The sequence below is a fragment of the Penicillium expansum genome (genome assembly GCF_000769745.1).
Source record: "Penicillium expansum strain MD-8 chromosome Unknown contig312, whole genome shotgun sequence".
NCBI classification, from domain to species: Eukaryota; Fungi; Ascomycota; class Eurotiomycetes; order Eurotiales; family Aspergillaceae; genus Penicillium; species Penicillium expansum.
Window position 1 is genome coordinate 96526 of NW_015971265.1, and position 19618 is coordinate 116143.

A 19618-nucleotide genomic window follows, 5' to 3' on the forward strand; every position below is an offset into this window, starting at 1 on the left:
GCTGCATAATGGAACTCGAGTATTGCATTCTTTTCATGCTACATCATGCAACTACCCCATCCAGCATGCTGTCTAGACCACGTACGTGCGTATATGCAATGTTGACCGGGAAAGGGCAGACGCACATATGGAGGTGCATATGTTGTAGTACCGTTACGAATACGTACCACGTGACTTGCCCTAATCTGGATAGAGGATCTAGGACTAGCATGTATGTATGCGTCAAGGAGAGTATAATGCTTGGAAAAGTCCTAATATAGCTAAGTACAGTAACGAAATTTGCTTGAGGCCTGTATTATCTAGAACAGCGAGCGAATGGGTGAGGTACAAACATCCGACTCGCCGAGATTAAGCACTGTGCCAAGTTATTGAAGTCCAAACATCGGAAATAAAGGCAGCAAAAAGAACGATTAGAGGATCTACTGAAGTTGACAAATGGACAAGGAATCCAGGAGCCCAGGGCAAAAAGGCACACGGGCAGAGACAAAATGGATAATTAACAAAAAAACAAAGTGGCTGACAGACAATAAATGATTGAGGGTGAAAATGGAATAAAACTATGGATGTGTCCTGCAGTACTAGGCCTGTGTGGTACCTGGGTCTTGCATGGGATGAAAAACGAGTGTGGATGTAAATGATCGAACGATGTGAGATGCAAAGGAAGTGCTTTTGCAGGGCTGGAACGCAGCATGCTGTAGGGGTGTTTTGCGGGCGCAATGTTGGGAAGCGAAAGACGGTAGTTGGTTGACAGTATTTAAAGGAGATACTTGATGACAAAATCGAGGAGATACCAAGGAAATGGGTCGTGAGATAACTTAGTTGTGGTTCGGCACAGAGTCAAGAACGCGCATCATGTTCTCTGCACGAGATGGGTCCTCAACAACCATGCCACGGCGCATCAGTGTGCTCTGCACAGCGTCCACTACCTTGTTGAAGGATGAAGCGGCGCCACGCTCCTGTTTGAACCGGACCAGGCTGAGGTTGGCTTGGTGGCCGTGCTCAAGGACAGTGTAAAATTCAGCGGTGAACTCAACCTCCCGAAGGTGGAGGACTAAAGGGTGATTAGTATAGGTGTTGAATTGGATGGGATGAGTGACTTACAGTTTGCCTCGCTGACACGACCGTGAACAATGCTGTTGGTCTTGTCAAGGTACACATCCTCCATACCAAAATCCCGCCACTCGCGAAGCAGTTTGTAGAGTTCCTTGCGACCTTTGACCTTTGATGTACTGAGCGCAATGACTTGGGTTGCAGGCTTGATCTGGAAAACTCGGGCAAACCAGTTGTGGTTGGCAATCGAGCGGCGCTTCTGGTGGAAGGGGTTCGGGGCATCATCAGCTTCAACGGAACTGTCGGTGTCTGCAAGTCCCTTGCACATCAGTGAAGAATAACGATTATCTTTGGTTGGCGTGGTTTGGATTTCGTTCTCATTGTCTATATAGTGGTTAGAATTTCGGACGCAAGTTGCCGGGGCTGCACTTACTCGCAGGAGATTCTTCCTCATTCTGGGTGGACTTTTTGGTCAAGAGTTTCTTAAAAAAGCCACCGCCAAACCGATCCATGGATGTCTTTCGTTTTGGGACTCGCTCTGTGTTCTCTCCCTTGGAAGGAGAAGCGGGCTCGAGGGTAATTGGATTGTGCACAATCGTGCCACCACTGGGAATAATGAGGTGGCTATCCTTGGGTGGGAGAGCAGGAGGATTGTCAGAGCCCTGCGATCGGTGCTTGAACCATGACCATTTCTTCCCTTCAGGAGCACGGGCTGTTGTTTTCTTAGGAGACAGAGGAACTTCTTCGATGGGAGCCAGCCCACTGGGTTGAGCAGCATGTCGGGATCCAATGGAAAAGTTCCGGTCACTACCCGCAGGGTCACCCATAGCAAATTCATGAACATCTGACGAAGCGAGCTTGCTGTGATTCTTCTTGCGAATGGTAAGGGGCTTAACTTCCTGCATGGATGGGAGCGAACTATGGGGGACCATCCGAATTGTTGCCTTGGCATCGCCGCCGTGAGATGTAGCTAGCGAAGTCCGTGGTTTTTGCTGACGTCGAGGGCTGGCCTCACTGGGCTCACGGACAGGGCTTGCGCAATTCTCATTGATAACAGGGAGGAAGGTCTCGTTTGGTGAAATTATGAAAGGATCTTGGTAAGATGCTACTTCCACCTCCCGCTGGGTACCATTCTTGGCTTGATCTTCTTCGATCAAGCGGTCGAGATGAGTGATCACACCAGAAAGATAGGCAGGCACGTTGTCTTTTCGACCCCGGCTGTGCTCAATGAGCTTTTGGCGTGTCTCAGTAAGCTCCTTGATATTGTAAGGTCGGGATGACTCCTTGGAAGTATGAGCCACGGGGATCGTCGAAGTGGGCTTGACTTGATCAAGGCTTGCCGTCGAGACTGGAGTTCCCGGTGTTTCGTATCCAGATCCACCGCTCGTAGTCCGAATGGTTGTAACAGAGCTGCCATTGAATGCCTCCTCGCAGATCTGGCTGAGCTCATGAGAGACTTTTCGAGTGTCCTCCTTCCACGTGTAATCTGTCTCGCGGACTTTTCTGACTTGCCCCAGACTCTTGACCTTGGGACCATTGGCTCGTACCACGGTTGGCTGTGCTGGCAAGGGTGGGCTGCTTGGCATGTCCGGCAGACAGAGGCCATCTGCCAAAATTTGCAAGCTGCAGGTGCTTGGTGACCGCTTGATTTCATTTTGCTGATTTTGTGGGGCAATCTTTCTCTTCTTGGGTTTGGCAGATGTAGACCCATGTGAGCGGTTGCGTGCGTGGTGGAAGGAAACATTACGACGATAGCTCATGGAGTGTGTCGATAATCCGGGAGCGCGGGAGCTGGAATGAGGTACCTTGGAAGAGACGAAAGATTTCATAGAGCTCGGCCCGTGCTTGCGCTTCTGGAGAACAGTAAATGGCGAGGCATCTGGCCCGTCCGATTCTTCTGGCTCTTGCTCCTCCGCAATGGAAGGGGGGGGCTGCACCCTGGGCGACGATAGGATAGCCTGAGATTGCTCCGGCGACTCTCGATGGACGGTAATATGGGTATACTGTGCTTTTGACGCTGTGCTGTCGTGATTGGGAGACCGATACGGGTCATAGCTCGCAGTAGTACCAGAAGACATCGGCTCCTTAAAAGAGCTCAGGCGACGAGGGAACTCTTTGACAGATGGGAATTGAGCACGACGCTTGGAGCTACCCTGGCCCGTCTGGCTGCGGCCTCGACGAACTCTACCACCGGGGCGGGAGATGTGGTGATAGTCACTAGCCGAGTACTCCAGAGGCTGACCTTGGTAGTTTTCCAGTTGCTCATCGCGAAATTTTGCCAAGGCGTTGTAGAACATCCGCTCGTGGGTCGGTCTAATGATAGTCTGTTAGCGTCACGGAAGGCGTTTTAAAGATTAGCAGGTAGTACTCACTCGATGCATAACAACCTTTGCATCAGATCCTCGGCCTTAACATCATGCCATAAAGTTTGCAAATTGCGAAGGATATCGAGATCGATGTCCTGCTGACAGGACAGGGCTTGGCCGCAGTCCTTCACCGACAGAGGCGGAGGAGGGCCGACGTAGTGATCAACCATGGCATTGTGCAGTTTTTCATATTTGGTTAACAACGGATGCAACCAAATGCTTTGCATAGAAATTCGGTCCTCCGGGCGCTTCTGGAGGATACGCTGGATGAGATCGGCTGCTTCATCACTTAGCTCCGGGGGAATCATGTAGTCTCCTTTCTTCACAAGTCGCAGGGTGCTTCCCAAATCACCTCCATCAAAAGGCAGATAACCAGTCAAAAGGGCATACAGGATGATACCACAGCTCCACATATCAGCTTTGTCGCCACGGTATTTTCGACCATAGATGATTTCCGGTGCCGCATAGTGAGGGCTACCACATGAAGTGTTTAACCAGTGACCTGCGGGTTGTAGCGCGGCCATCCCGAAATCAGCAAGCTTAACATTATGGTTTGAATCAAGCAAGATGTTTTCGGGCTTCAAATCGCGGTGGCAGATATTGAAACGATGGCAATACCCAAGGGCCGCGATGATCTGTCGAAACAGTCGCACAGCCTCTTCTTCCGGTAGCGGTCCATTGTTAGATACATAATCGAACAACTCTCCACCCTGGACGTGTTCAAGGACAAGGTACCTAGCTATTGTGTCAGTGTATTTTCAACCCGGAACTAATGGGGACTCACAATTCTCCACGATTTTCCCAAACATCATAAAGACTGATCACATTCGGATGTTCAATCAACTTCATGATGACCACTTCGCGTTCAATCCCACAGGGCATTTGTCTGGTGGCAGAATTGGTAGGGAAGTTTCCCATGTTACGGTCCATCGCCGCGATACTCTCACTCTGAACCATAGCAGCTGACTTCTTTGAAACGATCTTGATAGCGGCCGTATTCCCGGTTACAGCATGCTTGGCTAGTCTAACCCGTCCAGTGGCTCCCTTCCCCAGTGTTCGTCCCAGCTGCCATGGTCCCACATGTGTTTTCCTTTTCCCTTTGGTTGACAAGATAGATGCCGCAGACATGATTGAGTTTCGGGCCGAGTCGGGCTGCAGGTCGGTAACCACGGACAGCCGGTCGTTTTCCTTATTCCTTTGTGGAGTTGGTGTCATAAGAAAGGACATCCGGTCAGGACTCTTCAGCTGCTCGGATTCGTGGATCCTCAGGCGCGGTGTCTCGACATTTGGCGACTTGGGGTGGTTCATCCGGCTCGACACATCTCTCAAGGGCTGACGCCTCCTCTGAGAGTCATTAACATCCGACATCATCTGGTCCATGGCGTAGTTGGTGTGAGACATTTTGCAGTGTTTTTCCAAGTCTCCTTTAAGCTGGGGGATTAATCGTCAATCTAGACTTCCATTAGCTGACCATCCAATGCCAACAAAGATATCAATAGCCAACGCACAGAAAATTAGGTCGAACGCAAATATTAAAAAAAGGGTACAAATCCCTTTCGACTGTCAACAAAAAGAAGTTAGGTGTAAAGATTGGCTCCAGACTTTTCTGGGAAAGAAAGAAGAGAAATTAAAGAGTGACAAAGGACTGGTTAACACCACATCGTCGACGGAGATGCAACGGGCAAAAAAAAAAGAGAAAAGGCCTCAAGCGACAAACCCTGACTGAAAATGAGATAAAAGCACAAGACGAAAGAAAAAATATTGGAACTGCCAATGTTCATGAAGGACAAGAGGTTGTGCATACTTCGGCTGGACTGGAATGAGAGAGATTCCTTCCTTCCCATCGGAATGTCCTTGGTCCTCTTGTTTACTATCTACGATGTACTGTTTGACTCCATGTAGGCATGTTTGCCTAGTTTTATTGTGTGAATTGACCTATCAGCGTCCTGGTGAGGCAGAACCGTCCAAACTTCTATGCCACTATTCACATTTACCACCCTCCCCGTTCCCGGGGCTGGCGCCTACACGGACGTCTTTTTTAGTTTCTTTCTTCTTTTTCTCTCTCTCTTTTATTCAGAACTATTCCAGGCCTTGACTCAAATGAATACATATTAAGCAGTTTAAACTCATATCATGCCCTCATTGTCAACATCAATTGCGATCGACGAGGAAGATAGCATTCCCCTAAAGAAGGGGGATAATAACAAATCAACTCTCAACTCCAGGGACACTAGCCACTTTATTTGTACAGGGGTTTATCTGTGCTAGACATTCCATACCTCCTAAGCTTTTCATGTTCTAATATACTCCATACGATTCCTATGGTCAAATTAAGAGTTCAGATAAACCCACCTGCACAACATATCCTTCGTATATGCAATTTATATAGAGAGCCACAATAATATTACATCCTCTGGCCCAATTCAACTATTCAAATACATGAACATCCATCGTAGAATTACCAATGCTTCTCACTAATAAAAACATCGTTCACGTTAACCTCATCTCCAAACCATCGCCCCTCACCATTACCTTCCGGTCCGATCAGGACATCATTTCCACTCATCATACGTTTGCGCATCTTTCCCGTCTCATCAAAAGTCCAGTCTTCCAATCCATAGCACCTCTTCCAGCGCATTCCATCTTCCGCATCCTGAAACTCATACCAAAACTGCACAGCAATGCGATCATCCCGGAAGGCAAAAAGTTCCTTCCGAAGTCGATAACTACGCTCGCGTTTCCATTTCCCTTGCAAGAACGCGACAATAGCTTCTGTCCCGGTAAAGAATGAGTCTCGAACACGCCAGATACATGTTGGGGAATATGCTTGAGCGACTCGGGCAGGGTCCCTAATCGCAGATGGTCAGAGCGGGCAATGAAATCACTACGTCATCTAATTTTGAAAATCAAATCACAATAGTTCATCTCAAGAACGCAAGATAGACCCTTCCCAGTTGGGATACACTCGTATGTGTCCAGGGTGAACCGCACAAACAAACAATACAAGTCAGCAAGAATGCAAGGGATGAAACCTTCAACACCCTTCTTTCAAACACATGGTCTGTCAAGGGTCATAGAAATAATAGATCTGAGACTTACTTCGTATTCCACATATCCTGTGCTGCTTTAACTTTTTTCTGCGCAGTCTCCTCGGTAAATGGTGGTTTGAGATCCGCCATGATAGGAATTTTGGGGGGGATGGAATCAAGCTTGTCTTCAACTGAGATTGTGAGGTTGAGAGGCTTAACCCCTTGTAAGACAGGATCCGTAGACAGCTTTAGTCATCTCTACGTAAGGCTGTACAACAGCCTCTCCTGATAATATAGGGCTGTGTCAGCTACTACTCCGTACACGAAAATATTCCTAGGCTGTGCATAAAAATAATTGTATGAGTAATTTGGTAATTTAGATTCAAGCAAGAAATTTTGTGATTTGACAGAAAAATCCATAGCCATATCGCTAGCAGGCAGACATCGTACTGGGTCTTGCTACCAAATACTTTTGACACACATTATCTGATATAGCTCTGCTCAATACATAAATAAATATCTTCTTATTGTTCATACTCGAAATTCAAGATAGTCGCTTGACCGTTCATTTGAGATTGGTATTTTGAATGTGAGAACTATATATATATTTAAGCCCTGAACACCAGCTAAACCACCACTATGTCAGCATTTTTTTCTTTCATCTTAAACCAAATTTTCACTAGAGCCAGAAGAAATAAGAATGAAATCAAATTACGAAAATTAAAATTTAGACAACTATATGTTGATATTTAATACTTTATTTATGATCGTTGTGGCTTGGAGCTCTCCTAGCAGGGCCAAGCCACACCGCCAGATAACTACCAGCACAATCCACAAAGCCCGGTAGAAACATAAACATCTTTTACCTTCCAGATCAAACAATGCCCACTTATGGCAGTTAAGTCTTTGTTGATGAAAACACAATTATGTATGGGGCTTCTCCACATACCCGGGCGTCGCAAAGTGTGTCGATCCAAGGGGGTTTCTTGTGTTACATGGTGTGACTTGGGCATTCGAGATCCAAGGCTCGCCATGCCTATACTCACACATGTTATCCGCGTCCCTTTATCATCCTCTGGGGTTATCATCCTGATGGTTCTTCCATCGGCCCGCCTACGGAGTTTGGAGCGGGCAATCAAAGCAGAGAAACCGAGCTATTTTCTAAGATGGTGTGATCGAACTAATAAGGTTGCACACATTCGGTTACCTGCAGGTCCAATAGAAAGAGCACGGAAGGATATCTGACATCAGGATGAGTCGTTCACCAGGTAGACCTCAACTTTAAGGATGACCTTCCCTATCTCATAAACTAGATCAGCCTTTATTCTCTATACCTGACACAAGATAACCGAGTTTCTACGAGCACACAGCTTCTGCGGTCAACACAAACTCAACATGCAATCTGCGGACCAGCCGACTCAATCAGAAAATGAATTGGCCCTGCCTAGAGAACAGACGCAAGATGAAATCGAGATCGAAGAGAGTGGAGATATCGATGCTCTTCAACGGTATCGGTGGAAGAGACGGGACCTGTTCAATGGTCGAACGATTGAGCTTCTGCAGATAGAACAGGATCTCCGAGATATTGTCCAGCAAGAGCAATGGCTCGTCCAGAAACCCGAGGCCACTGGCAGCTGGCCACTATATAGGAATGATGTACAGGCTGAACTTCAGGCCTTGGACAAGAAATATTGGTTGCTAGAGCGCCAGTGGTGGCAAGTCCGGAACTCATTCGTGGAGGGGCCCCTGATAAGAGGATTTAGCTTATGGCGATCACATCCTCTATGGTATATGCACCGAGTGCTGTTCGAGGATTGCATGAGGAGGGGAGGATGCTGCAGCCGTCGTTGCGGATGTTGCGTTGATCGCAAGCTTAATGAGACACGACGGCTTGGAGCTGGGCATTGTACGATGGCATGTGGATGTTGTCACCAAAGTCGGAGTTTTGAGCTTACCAGAGGAGAAAAGAAGAAAATCGTCAAAGATTTTCATATTGTGAATGACAACACCTTTTACCGCCAGAGGATCAATCGAGTTTCAATATGGGGATTATCTCTTGACAGTCATGACAGCCCCTTTGATCTGATTGTAATGCCTCCAGGATACGAGAGTGATGTGTCAAAAGAGCAGACGGGAAAAGGCAAGACGGACCAAGCCGATGAACCATTTGTGCTTATTGACGAAGAGGATGATGAAGAAGTTGTACCTTAGGTTTCTAGGGCACTGCCTACTTGCTACACTGTTCCTTCCTATTTCGGAACGGAACAGTCGTACCTGCCATTGTAGTTCACATTTCACGTGCACCTTCCAAATTGCCTTACTACCTTGCTACCTCACATAGAGTAAGATCTTGATTCTGTAAACTTCGCAACCTCAAACCAACACTACTCTTGCAATAGTGAGCCTTCCCAGATGTCTTTCCAGGTGTCTTTTTTGGGGTCTTTTTTGCTAACATGACCTACCCTCCCAAGATGTCGTCTGAAAACGCTCTGCCCGCTCTTCCTCTATGCGAATGTCCGCTACCCAACGATTACTTCGCCCGTATTGAGGGCTTTGTTGAGCGACTAGTAGCCGCAATGACCCCTCGACAGGGGGAGTTCCTATGGGCCCTCTTAGCCATGTATCTGACCGTCTTGCTGGTGAGACGCGCCGATTCGTTGGTGGAGAGGTGGATTGATTGGTATTTCCTACAGCATACTTACATCGAGCTCTACATATGACGTTGGATACTAATAGAACTTACAGCCGTTACCCCCTCCCACCCCCACCCCAACCCCCAGCCCCCGAAGCCCCCGAATAGGTAAGCCCATTGTGCATCTTGCGTGTAGTAAAATATACATATTTGAATATTATTACGAGATTCCTTATGTTTGCGAATTTCCTCTTTCCTTCATTGATGCAATGGATGTCTGGAAGTGCTAACTAATCATGCTACAGATGGGACCAAGTTTTTTTATTTTTACATATACTATACGCGCTCTTGTTATATAATTAGAAAGAGCATATTGCGAAATAAAATGCAACAATCCATTATTACTCTGCATGCTAGCTCTGACCTTATTTGTAGCATGCAGTGAGTATGAGATACCGACAATAACTATTGTATGTGTAAACTTAGTCAATCCACGTGATAGTATAGCACAGAATAGAATGGAAAGCAAGTGGAAGTGGAGGATCTACGAGTAGTTTATATTTGGAACAAAGATATCAACAAATGAATTGTTCTCAATCTTGATTGCATCTTACAGAGACCTCTTTGTCCTAGACAAGGCAAATTTTAGGATGAAAGCAGCCCAACTTCAATGATATTCATTTCATTGAGCTTCATGGCTTTCTTTTAGAATTATACAAATATATACGCTTTCTTCTGAGTCCCGTATTCTATCACAGCCTTTTCCACCCAAGGCTAGTACTGCGAGTACTTTCCCCAGAGCTCTACCATTTCCAATAAACCCATCACCCATCATGTGCAAAGTGCGTTATAAATGGTACCGCGGCCACTGCGGCATCAGTGGTTGTGGGCATACAGAAGCAGTGTGGATCGAGCGCTGTAAAGAAGCAAATGCCCGCGAGAGACGAGTACCTTGCCCCAATCCACGTCCCGTCCTCCGTATTACCGAGGCTTTTGCCATGGGTCTTTGTCGTCCCTGTCTTGGTTGGGGTGTGTTGATTCCAGGAGCTCCTGAATTGGTCAACCCTGAGCCGGTCGACAGGGCTCGTCGGCAGCACTACAATATTGACTCTTTGACTTCATAGTTTGACTTCTAGCGTCTAAAATGATTCGTAAATAAAATGCAGCTACCTTACTCTTGAATAGAGTAGATGTAGGTTGGATTTTGAAAGTTTGTATGTTTAGAAATAGTTCGATTGCACATCGTAGGCCTCGGTCGGTGCCAAGGAATACAAGTCGGTTTCGGAGACCGGGAATTATTGGGTGATGGTAAATAGATCGATTTGCCTTTCGATCCTTGATGAAATTTTTTTCACAGCTTAGACAAGGGTTGAGGTGAAGTTTTCCCCTTCTGAACCTGCACTGCAGTTTGACCACTCGCTCCCTCCAAGAGATCTACGACCAGTGGTCCCACCACAGACATCTGGGAGGGTTGTATCAAATTTCCCGACAGAAGTATAACCGAGGAAGATGTTTCTGGCACATATTCGGCGAAGGAATCTGAGTTGATGCTGGTGTAGGAAGAAAGGGGTATGGCCAAGGGGTCAGGCGCATGCAACTGGCCAGTTTCAGATGAAACACTATCCCTAGCCCCCGCTTCGATAATGACAAGCGACGAGGGATAAAATCCGGCATTCCTTGTGCGGATACCAGCGGTCTTTCTCCCGGTCAATCTGCTCACATAGGCTATTTGGTCGACTTGTTGCCCCAGAAAGAATCGCACTCCTGCATCTTGTGCTGCACGATAGACCTATATTTAGATCGTACAGTCATCAGCAATTATTCTATTTCCTCTTTTCGCTTTATTATCACACTACATTTGTCAAGTTCCCGAAAGGGATGTAATCATCTTTTGCAAACACCGAGACATTTGTGTAGCCTCGTAGCGAAAGATGCAGTGCTACCGAGAGGCCAAAGGCGCCAGCGCCGACGACAATAATAGAGTCCGATGGGGAAATGCCCATGATGAAAGAAAATAAAAGTGCATTTGCTTATTTGTGGGCTATTGAGCTGATATAGTATTTCCCCCGCATTTACCCCCAAAACAGTTATATTATGCGGAGTTGGAGAAGAGTACCCCCCAAGATAAGAGCTGAGGGGAAACTATTGGCGCCGATAATCGGGAGGACTCCCGATGCTTCTCCAAATTTTTATGTTTCTATATGTATTAGATAACCTATATGTATTTTCTATATAAACTATGCTATGTTAACTTACCTCAAAGTGAGATTACTCACCGCAGAATTCATCTAAAGATGTTGCTGACCCGAACACTCGAAGTCAATTAGCTGGAACCGATGTATCCAGCTACAGAGTACTTGGAGCCTCAAGGAGAAATAAATGCAAAATAAGCATAGCTTCTAAAAAAATGTACTCTCGAAATGTCTTCAAATATTCTGAAACTCACGAAACTCATGAAGCTCATACATCGGATTTGATTTGAGCGGGGTATAAATTCTCCACACTCGGAAGCGTCCCCGATGTGCTTCAAATTTCAAAACTTGCTGTCTTCTGCTTTTATTTCCTTCTAATAATTTACTTCTTTATTTGCTTTGAACGTTAAATCATGGATATCCAAAACGGAACCCTCTGCATCCTAGGTTGTGGTAAGTGCGCAAGCCCGCAAGCAAAATACATCGACTAATGCTTCTAGGAAACCTGGGAATTGCCATTCTAGACGGGTTGGTCAATGCACCAGCAGAAAAGTCCAAAGAGCTACCATTCGCTCGATACATTGCATGCGTGCGCAGTGAAAGCTCAGAGAAGAGACTATCCGATCGATTCGCCGAGTCCTTGGACAAAATAACTATTTCTCGCGGCAACAATGTACAGGCCGTACAAACCGCCGATGTGATCATTCTAGGCGCGGATCCCGCCGATATTGAGACCGTCCTAACGCAACCGGGGCTCCACGAGGCCTTAACCGACAAGCTTATCATCAGCATTGCAGCCGGCTGGACAAGACAAAAGCTCGAAGCTACAGTTTACGGCAGCGCAACTACTGCTGATAACACATCTGGCAGAGCCTGGGTGGTGCGCACATTGCCGAACATTGCGGCCCAGGTATCCCAGTCACTGACGGCTATTGAAACATCGGAGCCTGCATTGCCCGAACGATACCTCGAAATAACGACGTCCATCTTCGAGCAAATTGGCAAAGCGGTACACGTTGATCCGAGGTTGATGAATGCTACTACCGCTGTCGGGGGCTCAACACCTGCTTTCTTTGCTGTGATTTGCGATGCAATGATTGATGCCGCAGTGGCGGTTGGTATGCCACGGGACCTGGCTCATACCATGATCTTCCAGTCAATGCAAGGAACAGCAACGATGCTTCAGAGTGGCATCCACCCAGCTCTGTTGAAGGATCAAGGAACATCTCCTGAGGGCTGCACGATTGGCGGTTTGATGGTGATGGAAGAGGCTGGTGTGCGGGGTCATGTGGGACGGGCGCTTCGGGAAGCTGTTACTTTGGCTCGTTTGATGGAGACGACACCCCATGTTAACGATACAAGACATTGACTTGCTATTTTGGGAGTGAACACGAGCGCAGCCTTCAATATCATGCACCTATCAAACATCTTATCCAATAAGAAATGAAACATACTATTTACAACTAGAATATAGAGACCTGTGAAAATGACGCCGAAAATGACAGCCTCTGGCGCCAGAAACGGTCGAGTGTGCGAGCCCGGCGTGTAATGTCAACCGGTGATGGTGGTTTCCGAGAACAATTCGAGGCCTAGCTGCGCATTTCGCTGGCGATTTCAGCCTCGAAGCGCTAGATGAAACCCCGGTTGTAGCACATCAATCGCCTAGATGGATATAATGTTGCGTGACGTTTAATAGAGGCACCATTATCATTCAACACGCATTTCATTCCCGAAATACTGAATTAACCAAAATATTTGACTAAGAATTGGAAAACTCCATCATGCAAATTCGGATGGCAGAAAGCGAGCAGAGACACGAAAATAACGATAGTAGCACCTGCCTCCATGACGAGCACCTCGGCGAGTAATTTGAAGAACTGTACCCGAGACGACCACCGAAGACCTTGCCACGCGCCCTTGATAGTCAACGATTCACTCCTTTGTGCAGAAGTAGCGACTCGAATGAAAATCGCATATGCCGGCACAACTGTTCCAAAGTAAAGAATCACAATAGTACCAAGGAGACAGAAGAACTGCACTGTTTCCGAGACCTCTAATCGCCCTTCCAAAGCACCCGCTAACCGAATGAGGTAGACGGGGAGATAAAAGCATATACTTGAGTTGATGCTATACAACGACATTGCTCGGAAGGTCCTAGACCATGTTGACCATGTGGGAAGGCAATGCCAGTAAGGTAATGTTCCCGAGTGTTGATTCAGAATCGCATGCACATTAGCTACTCTCAGGTATGAAAGCAGCAAGTCGGCGATTAAACTATGAAGTGCCAACTTCAGTAGACTAAGCCCATTCGTAGAAATTTGAAAGATAACAAAGATCTTGATTAGCCGATGTAAGATCAAGATGGGCAGTCCTCTGAAATGCTGGCGCGAGAGTGATGAATTCACTCTAGCATTGGGTGTTTGAGTCGCGATTAGTGTTGCGAAGACACACCCGTGGGTATATATGGCCTGTTGTCGATTAGATTGAGTTGACATGAATCCACATGTATCGACGGTCAGTCGTGACATACTAGAAGAAGCCCCAGCAAAGCCCCAGCTAAGAGGAGTACTAGTGGTACGTTCAAGACCGCCGCCTGCTGGCTGTGGCCAATTTGAGGAGCATTCCACTTAGCGAGCTCCGAAGACATATTGAAGAGATATGCCCGCCTAGTCCGAGTTTGTTTGTTACGTAACAGGACGCGTTGGTTGGTTCGATGGTCACATTTGAGTCTCAAAAGCCAAGTCGATAGCACAGAATGGTCTCACCCGATAATTGCCGCGCTGGAGTGATGAATGCGAGCTCCAGGAAAATCGGGGAGCGCAAATGGGGCAAAGGTCAATGAACTTTTGAGGTCGGGAAATCTCGATTGAATCAACAGGGGCCAAGCATAGATCCACTTGGTTTAATTGCATAGGCATTTCCTCCAATGGCTACGGCACGACCCGAGGTCCACAATAATGGGCTAGTTGCATCGTATCAACCGATGGGTAAGTGAACCGCAAATCATTGGAAGTATACGCGTCATCTGAAACATCAAAGGGCACGAGATGCCCGTATGGAATACCAGTGCCCCAGACGATATCACCTCGCTACACACGGACCCCTTCATTCTGTACTCGCTTAGGTCCTTTTTCTGATCATGTACTCCATAAAGCTAAAGCATTGCTCTTTTGTATAGGCTAATTTCTTGAATCTGTAAATGACATTAGGGAATTATTCTCGCCCGTAACAGAATTCTTGACGCGCTCTGACTAGAATCTTTCTTGATCCTACATGATGGGACCTTCGAAGCCTCTCCTCTGCCCCTGAGAATACAGAATCAACAGCCCCCGTTACTAAGTACGGCCATTAGCCCATTTCGGTTAGCTGTGTATAACTGGCTTTTCACCGGCACTAAGCATTGACTAGTGTGAATTACTGTTCTTGCCCCGCTTCGATGCGTACAGGATGCACCGGGGGACCAATATAGAGCCAGAAAGGCATTTCTAACTAGCTAACTTATTGCAAGCGAGGCGAGCAAGGATCAAGGATAGGAGCAGTCAATTGTCTGTTCTCGTACAAGCCTCAGACGAAAACCTGCCTAGATATGAACCTGCGGTACGTGAGTGGAAATATTTCAAATCAGCCTCTACCGACCAGCAAATCAAGCCTAGCGCAGAAGGCTGGATAATACTTAAAGAGGGAACGCCCATCAGAGCTCGAATGTATAACTTCAAAACACTTAATTTTCCTCTCCTGTTCTGCCACGACCACATACACTTGCCACGGCAACTGCAACCCTGGCGGTAGTACCTACCCTTTAATCCGGGTCATCTTGATGACACGCGAGCCAATGACGGGCTTGAGTCAGTCATATCCATGATAGTCATTACGTGTGAACAGCCACCAGTTGAGCCGATGTGAATGTCTTATTATCAGATGAACTGCGTCGCAAGAGCCGTATACTGACATTTCTCGGTGTGAACACTATATAGATATTAGCTGTACAGCAGGGCTGTTTTTCTACAAGAACCTCAGCTCTGCAACTTCTGCGTAGAGAAGTTCAACGACGAATGAAAAGTGTTTTGAATTTGTGGGAGAGCAAGCAGTCTAATAACATGCCAAAAGACACTATGTGTTAAATATAGAATACAAAATATTTGAGAGATCGGATGCATTAGTATGCAACTCATTCTCCTTATCCAGTTCTGTAGCTGAGGAGTGTGGAGAAGAAGGGGAAAGGGCGACCAGGCAAAATGAAAGCGTCCACTATCAAACCCACCCTTCGACATTAGTTCTGTACCGATGGCGGGCGATATGGTTTTTACCTTGACTTTTTCCTGCGACACTCGGTACATCCATCTCGTCTTCTTTGGGCAGGAGTATCCCCCTTTCTAACCCGTTGGCTTGGCATAGCTGTTCATTGAGATAGATCCAGATGAGATTGTACAAAAGGTGATGCTCTGGGGAAGGGAAGACGAGAGTCCCACAATTGTCTCCGTTGAGCTAAGTATCCGATCCAGCCAATCACGTTTGAGTATCGGTTTACTTTTGTCTGCATTTTATTTTCACAAAAACAAAAAGTACTGAGCAACAAGCTGCCAATATCCGACTAAAGTAGCGCTAAAGTATTGAATGAATACAAGACAGACGGGAAGCACTTATGAAACGAGTCGCTCCCTTAGCTCAAGACCTGAACGGGTCATATGCCCACTTGACCACGGCCGAGAATTGGTTCAAGAGCAACTACAAGGTGATGCGGCACTAAAGCCATGGGGAATATGCATGCTGTACGCTGTGATTCGCATACAAATCTAATGGAAATTGAAATTTCTGCTATGTGGAATCAATTGAGAGGTATCGAATAAGCCAACTAATCCTATTGTTTGATATAAAACTTTTTGCTTATAATAATGCCAAGAAATTCCCCATTCAACTCTTCTTTTTCTAGCTAACAGTACATGTTCATGAATATGCTATCAGGCCAATAGCCTAGGGAACGGTGCAGGGACCCTTAAAGTAAAATCAAAGTATTTTACTTCCGTATTCCCACCGCTCCGGCTTCTACACACCCACACAGATATAATCGCCGAGCCAGACATCTGTGCAGGTGCTTCCTACTTTCGGATTCCACTTCTCGATATCAGCGACCGTAATGTCTTCGCTGCTAGCAATGCTTGTGCACGTGTCGTCCGAGCCAACAAGCCAAAACTTAGTGCAGTCGCTAACCATCCCCGGCTCGTCAGGCGTCGGCGTCGTGATTCCATTGCCAGCCGAAGTTGTCGAGGTGGCGACCGTGGAACTGTCAGTGCCGACGCAGACATAGTAGCCCAGGTCGAGGTAGGCGCAAGACGAGCCGACGGCGGGGTTCCAGGCATAGAAGCTCGAAAGGGGAATATTGTATGTGCTGACAATGGAAGCGCAGGTGTCACCAGATTCGACGAGGTCAAATTTGCTGCAGGACTCGGTGATGCCGGATTGAACGGGTGAGGGCACAGCGTCGACGCACACGTAGTAGCCGACGTCAAGATAGGCGCAGGACGAGCCGACGGCCGGGTTCCAGGAATAGAAGCTGGATAGGTCGATGTTGTATGTGCTGGCGATGGAAGCGCAAGTGTCGCCAGATTTGATGAGGTCAAATTTGCTGCACGAGTCGATCATGCCAGACTGAACGGGCATAGGCGTGGTGACCCCGTTGGCGGCGGTGGATGTGGTCTCCGACGCCGTAGTAGTGGTGAAAGACGAGGTGGTAGTGGAAGACGAAGTAGTGGAAGATGAAGTAGTGGAAGATGAGGTAGTGGAAGACGAGGTGGTGGAAGATGAAGAGCTCGTCGTCGATGCAGCTGAAATAGTGCCAACCATGCAGTAGTTCTGACCGGCCACGAGGCTCGGACAAGCGGCAGAGGGGTTGAGAGACGCAAAGGTCTCCTCGGTCAGCCCCCATTCGGCGGCGAAGGACGTGCATGTATCTCCCGAACTCGCGGCAGCTTCATAGTCACAAGTAACCTGACGAGGGACCAAAGTCATCCCCCAGGCCAGCTTCAGCTTTGCAAGGAGGAGAATGAGGAGGCCAGTCTGAAGTGATTTCGGCGCCATCATGATTGTTGATGCTTGCTTGGCCGGGGTCGGGCGAGAGGGAACAATTTAAAGTCGCCGTGGAGTCCGTCACTCACCTCCCGAGAATCGGCCGAGAATGCCACAACCATCTGGCGCCTCAATGGATGCCTATGGAGCGATACATACTATGGCCCCCCGTAGGCTTTAGCCTATCTCATCTTCATTGGCTGCTTCGAGGACGAAAGAGGGTGCGAAGCTTTTAAGCGATGAACATAGAGTCTGGTTGACCCGGTAGCGTTCTCTTCTAGTGATAAGTCGGCTCAGCGGCGTTCTTCTCTAGTCTCTTAGCGAGATTAAAACAATATCGTAAGATGGGCGCCTTCTTGTTGGGGTAAGGTTCACGGGGCATTTGCTAAGCTTTCCGGCAGCCTTGTCCGAGTGGAGTATCCCATGCGAAGCTTTTTCCAAGGAATTTAGCGTCGTCTAGTCAGTTTTAGCGGTTGGGGCTAGTTCAGATAGGTCGGTACTAGCGGTTATATACAGTAATTTATGAATTATGCACCTTTTACCTCGTCTGGTTGTTCGTTTTAGACTAGTTCTTACCAATACTTCGAGATTCTAAAAAGCTATATAGTCTAGAACTGGCCTTACACCTCCTCACGGTGCCGGAGCGGCCGAACCAGGACCCCTCAACCGACCCTGATTCAGGAAAGACCCTAGAGGGTAAGCCTAGTTGACCCGCATGAACCTGCCCTTGCAGAATTTTTCGACGCTTTTCCTCTTCGAGAGAGCTGGTAGTATACGAAGTAGTTTCAAATGAATTACCAATCCCCTTAGAATCTCAGGGCTAGCTTCACCTCGTTAGGCAGCCTTTTATAACTTCTAACTATTGGTTAGAATTAGTCTGAAAAAAAGAGCAACCAGACGACTGAACGCCCCGCTCTTTCGCCTCGTGTCGGGACATTCGGGGACGGCGGACAGGACCGAGAGGACCGAGAACAGTGGGACCACGTTGATACAGATAAATTGTGTAGTGGGGAGTTTTCCTCATCACCGGATGTCTATTGGTGGTTTTTATTGCGCTTTGATTGCCCAGGGTGTGATCAATAGTCATTGCGAAAGGTGTCCATGAGCCATGAGCCATGAGCCCTGAAAAGCGCCCTCAAAAGCGGGTTGCACGGACCCTGAGTTTCGAATTCGAAGGGCGTGCCGCCTCCCCCGGGAGGCGTAAGCCTGCCTTCTCCCGAAAATACCGGGATTTGCATCCTTCGGGGTTTAGCCGTCGGGACTCAAATACTGTAGCCTTGGGAGACCCCACTTGCATGTGGTATACATCGCACATTACATAGAGTAGAAAACGATGGACAACAAAAAAACCAAACAGCAAAATTTCGCGCAACAAGATCGATATTATGGAAAGGTATAATAGAATACACATGTTACGACAAAGTGACTAGGTACGTCCACAGGTAGTACCGATGAAAACAAGGCCGGCGACACCTTGAAAGTTGCAAGGCATCCCCACCCCCTCTGCTTTTCACCTAAGATAAATCAAGTTGGTTACCGTGACCAGCAGCATCAACAAGACCGGTACTGTGGCCATGTGCGATCGACTCGCAGGATTATCGGCAGAAGACTTGCTGGTGCTGGTCGGACAGGTCACGTTGGCATTCAGGGAAGCATTGGGTGCACAGGCCGCGGCGGTGGCCGAGGCGTATAGACTGGAGGCGGCTGACGAGCTCATGTTCACGGCGCACGGACTGGTGTTTGGAGTCTGGCCGAGATGACCACAAGCATCACCGAAGGATGTCACGTTGAACGCATATGCTTCCATCGCGCTACATTGATCGGCAGCAGTGGCGGCCACCAGATCGGGTTCCTGGCCCGATTTACTAATCGTAAAGACGGTAGAACCAGTTTTCTTGAGGGAGTGGGACTGGCCCGTATACTGAGTGCAATTGAAGATCTCCAGAGTCCAAGTCAAAGTCCAATGTCCATCTGGGTAGGCAATGGTGTTGAAGAACTTCGAGATCAGCTGTTCACTGGAAGTGATCTCCTCAAGCAGCTCAATGAGTCCCCCGCCGACGGAGCCTGGTGAGCTATGGTTGTTGCCTTCCCATAGGTTCCAGGTAATTGAGCTCGCCAACGGGGGAGCCATGCTTGGATTCTGTAGCGCCCACACGATGGGCATCAGCGCCTGTGGGGTATATGTAGTATTGCGTGGAAATACCAAGTCGACTTCAAAAATTCCCGGGTTGGCAATGTAGCTCATTGTGTTCGTTGGGCCAGCGATCGATGCAAGACAGAGAAGTT

General features: G+C 47.6%; 8 protein-coding genes across 8 annotated transcripts; 3 read left to right on the plus strand and 5 right to left on the minus strand.

The window, feature by feature from the left end:
* Positions 1 to 815: 815 nt before the first annotated feature.
* PEX2_091380 (serine/threonine-protein kinase) lies at positions 816 to 4817 on the minus strand (the record flags this gene model as incomplete). The annotated part of the gene is made up of 5 exons (XM_016746408.1): positions 816 to 1051; positions 1102 to 1434; positions 1484 to 3363; positions 3423 to 4151; positions 4201 to 4817. The coding sequence occupies 5 exons, from the start codon at positions 4815 to 4817 to the stop codon at positions 816 to 818; spliced, it is 3795 nt and encodes a 1264-aa protein (XP_016600124.1).
* Positions 4818 to 5295: 478 nt separating this feature from the next.
* PEX2_091390 (uncharacterized protein) lies at positions 5296 to 5511 on the plus strand (the record flags this gene model as incomplete). Its single annotated transcript, XM_016746409.1, has 1 exon — positions 5296 to 5511. One exon carries the CDS (start codon positions 5296 to 5298, stop codon positions 5509 to 5511), a length of 216 nt encoding a protein of 71 aa, XP_016600125.1.
* A 363-nt stretch (positions 5512 to 5874) lies between these two features.
* Positions 5875 to 6595, minus strand: PEX2_091400 (nuclear transport factor 2 family protein; the record flags this gene model as incomplete). Its single annotated transcript, XM_016746410.1, has 2 exons — positions 5875 to 6265; positions 6516 to 6595. The coding sequence occupies 2 exons, from the start codon at positions 6593 to 6595 to the stop codon at positions 5875 to 5877; spliced, it is 471 nt and encodes a 156-aa protein (XP_016600126.1).
* Positions 6596 to 7840: 1245 nt separating this feature from the next.
* PEX2_091410 (uncharacterized protein) lies at positions 7841 to 8656 on the plus strand (the record flags this gene model as incomplete). The annotated part of the gene is made up of 1 exon (XM_016746411.1): positions 7841 to 8656. The coding sequence occupies one exon, from the start codon at positions 7841 to 7843 to the stop codon at positions 8654 to 8656; it is 816 nt and encodes a 271-aa protein (XP_016600127.1).
* Positions 8657 to 10428: 1772 nt separating this feature from the next.
* Positions 10429 to 11080, minus strand: PEX2_091420 (FAD-dependent oxidoreductase; the record flags this gene model as incomplete). Its single annotated transcript, XM_016746412.1, has 2 exons — positions 10429 to 10866; positions 10931 to 11080. 2 exons carry the CDS (start codon positions 11078 to 11080, stop codon positions 10429 to 10431), a joined length of 588 nt encoding a protein of 195 aa, XP_016600128.1.
* Positions 11081 to 11682: 602 nt separating this feature from the next.
* Positions 11683 to 12638, plus strand: PEX2_091430 (pyrroline-5-carboxylate reductase family protein; the record flags this gene model as incomplete). Its single annotated transcript, XM_016746413.1, has 2 exons — positions 11683 to 11722; positions 11770 to 12638. The coding sequence occupies 2 exons, from the start codon at positions 11683 to 11685 to the stop codon at positions 12636 to 12638; spliced, it is 909 nt and encodes a 302-aa protein (XP_016600129.1).
* Positions 12639 to 16312: 3674 nt separating this feature from the next.
* On the minus strand, positions 16313 to 17347 carry PEX2_091440 (LysM peptidoglycan-binding domain-containing protein; the record flags this gene model as incomplete). Its single annotated transcript, XM_016746414.1, has 1 exon — positions 16313 to 17347. The coding sequence occupies one exon, from the start codon at positions 17345 to 17347 to the stop codon at positions 16313 to 16315; it is 1035 nt and encodes a 344-aa protein (XP_016600130.1).
* A 1495-nt stretch (positions 17348 to 18842) lies between these two features.
* PEX2_091450 (uncharacterized protein) lies at positions 18843 to 19577 on the minus strand (the record flags this gene model as incomplete). The annotated part of the gene is made up of 1 exon (XM_016746415.1): positions 18843 to 19577. The coding sequence occupies one exon, from the start codon at positions 19575 to 19577 to the stop codon at positions 18843 to 18845; it is 735 nt and encodes a 244-aa protein (XP_016600131.1).
* Positions 19578 to 19618: the final 41 nt, after the last annotated feature.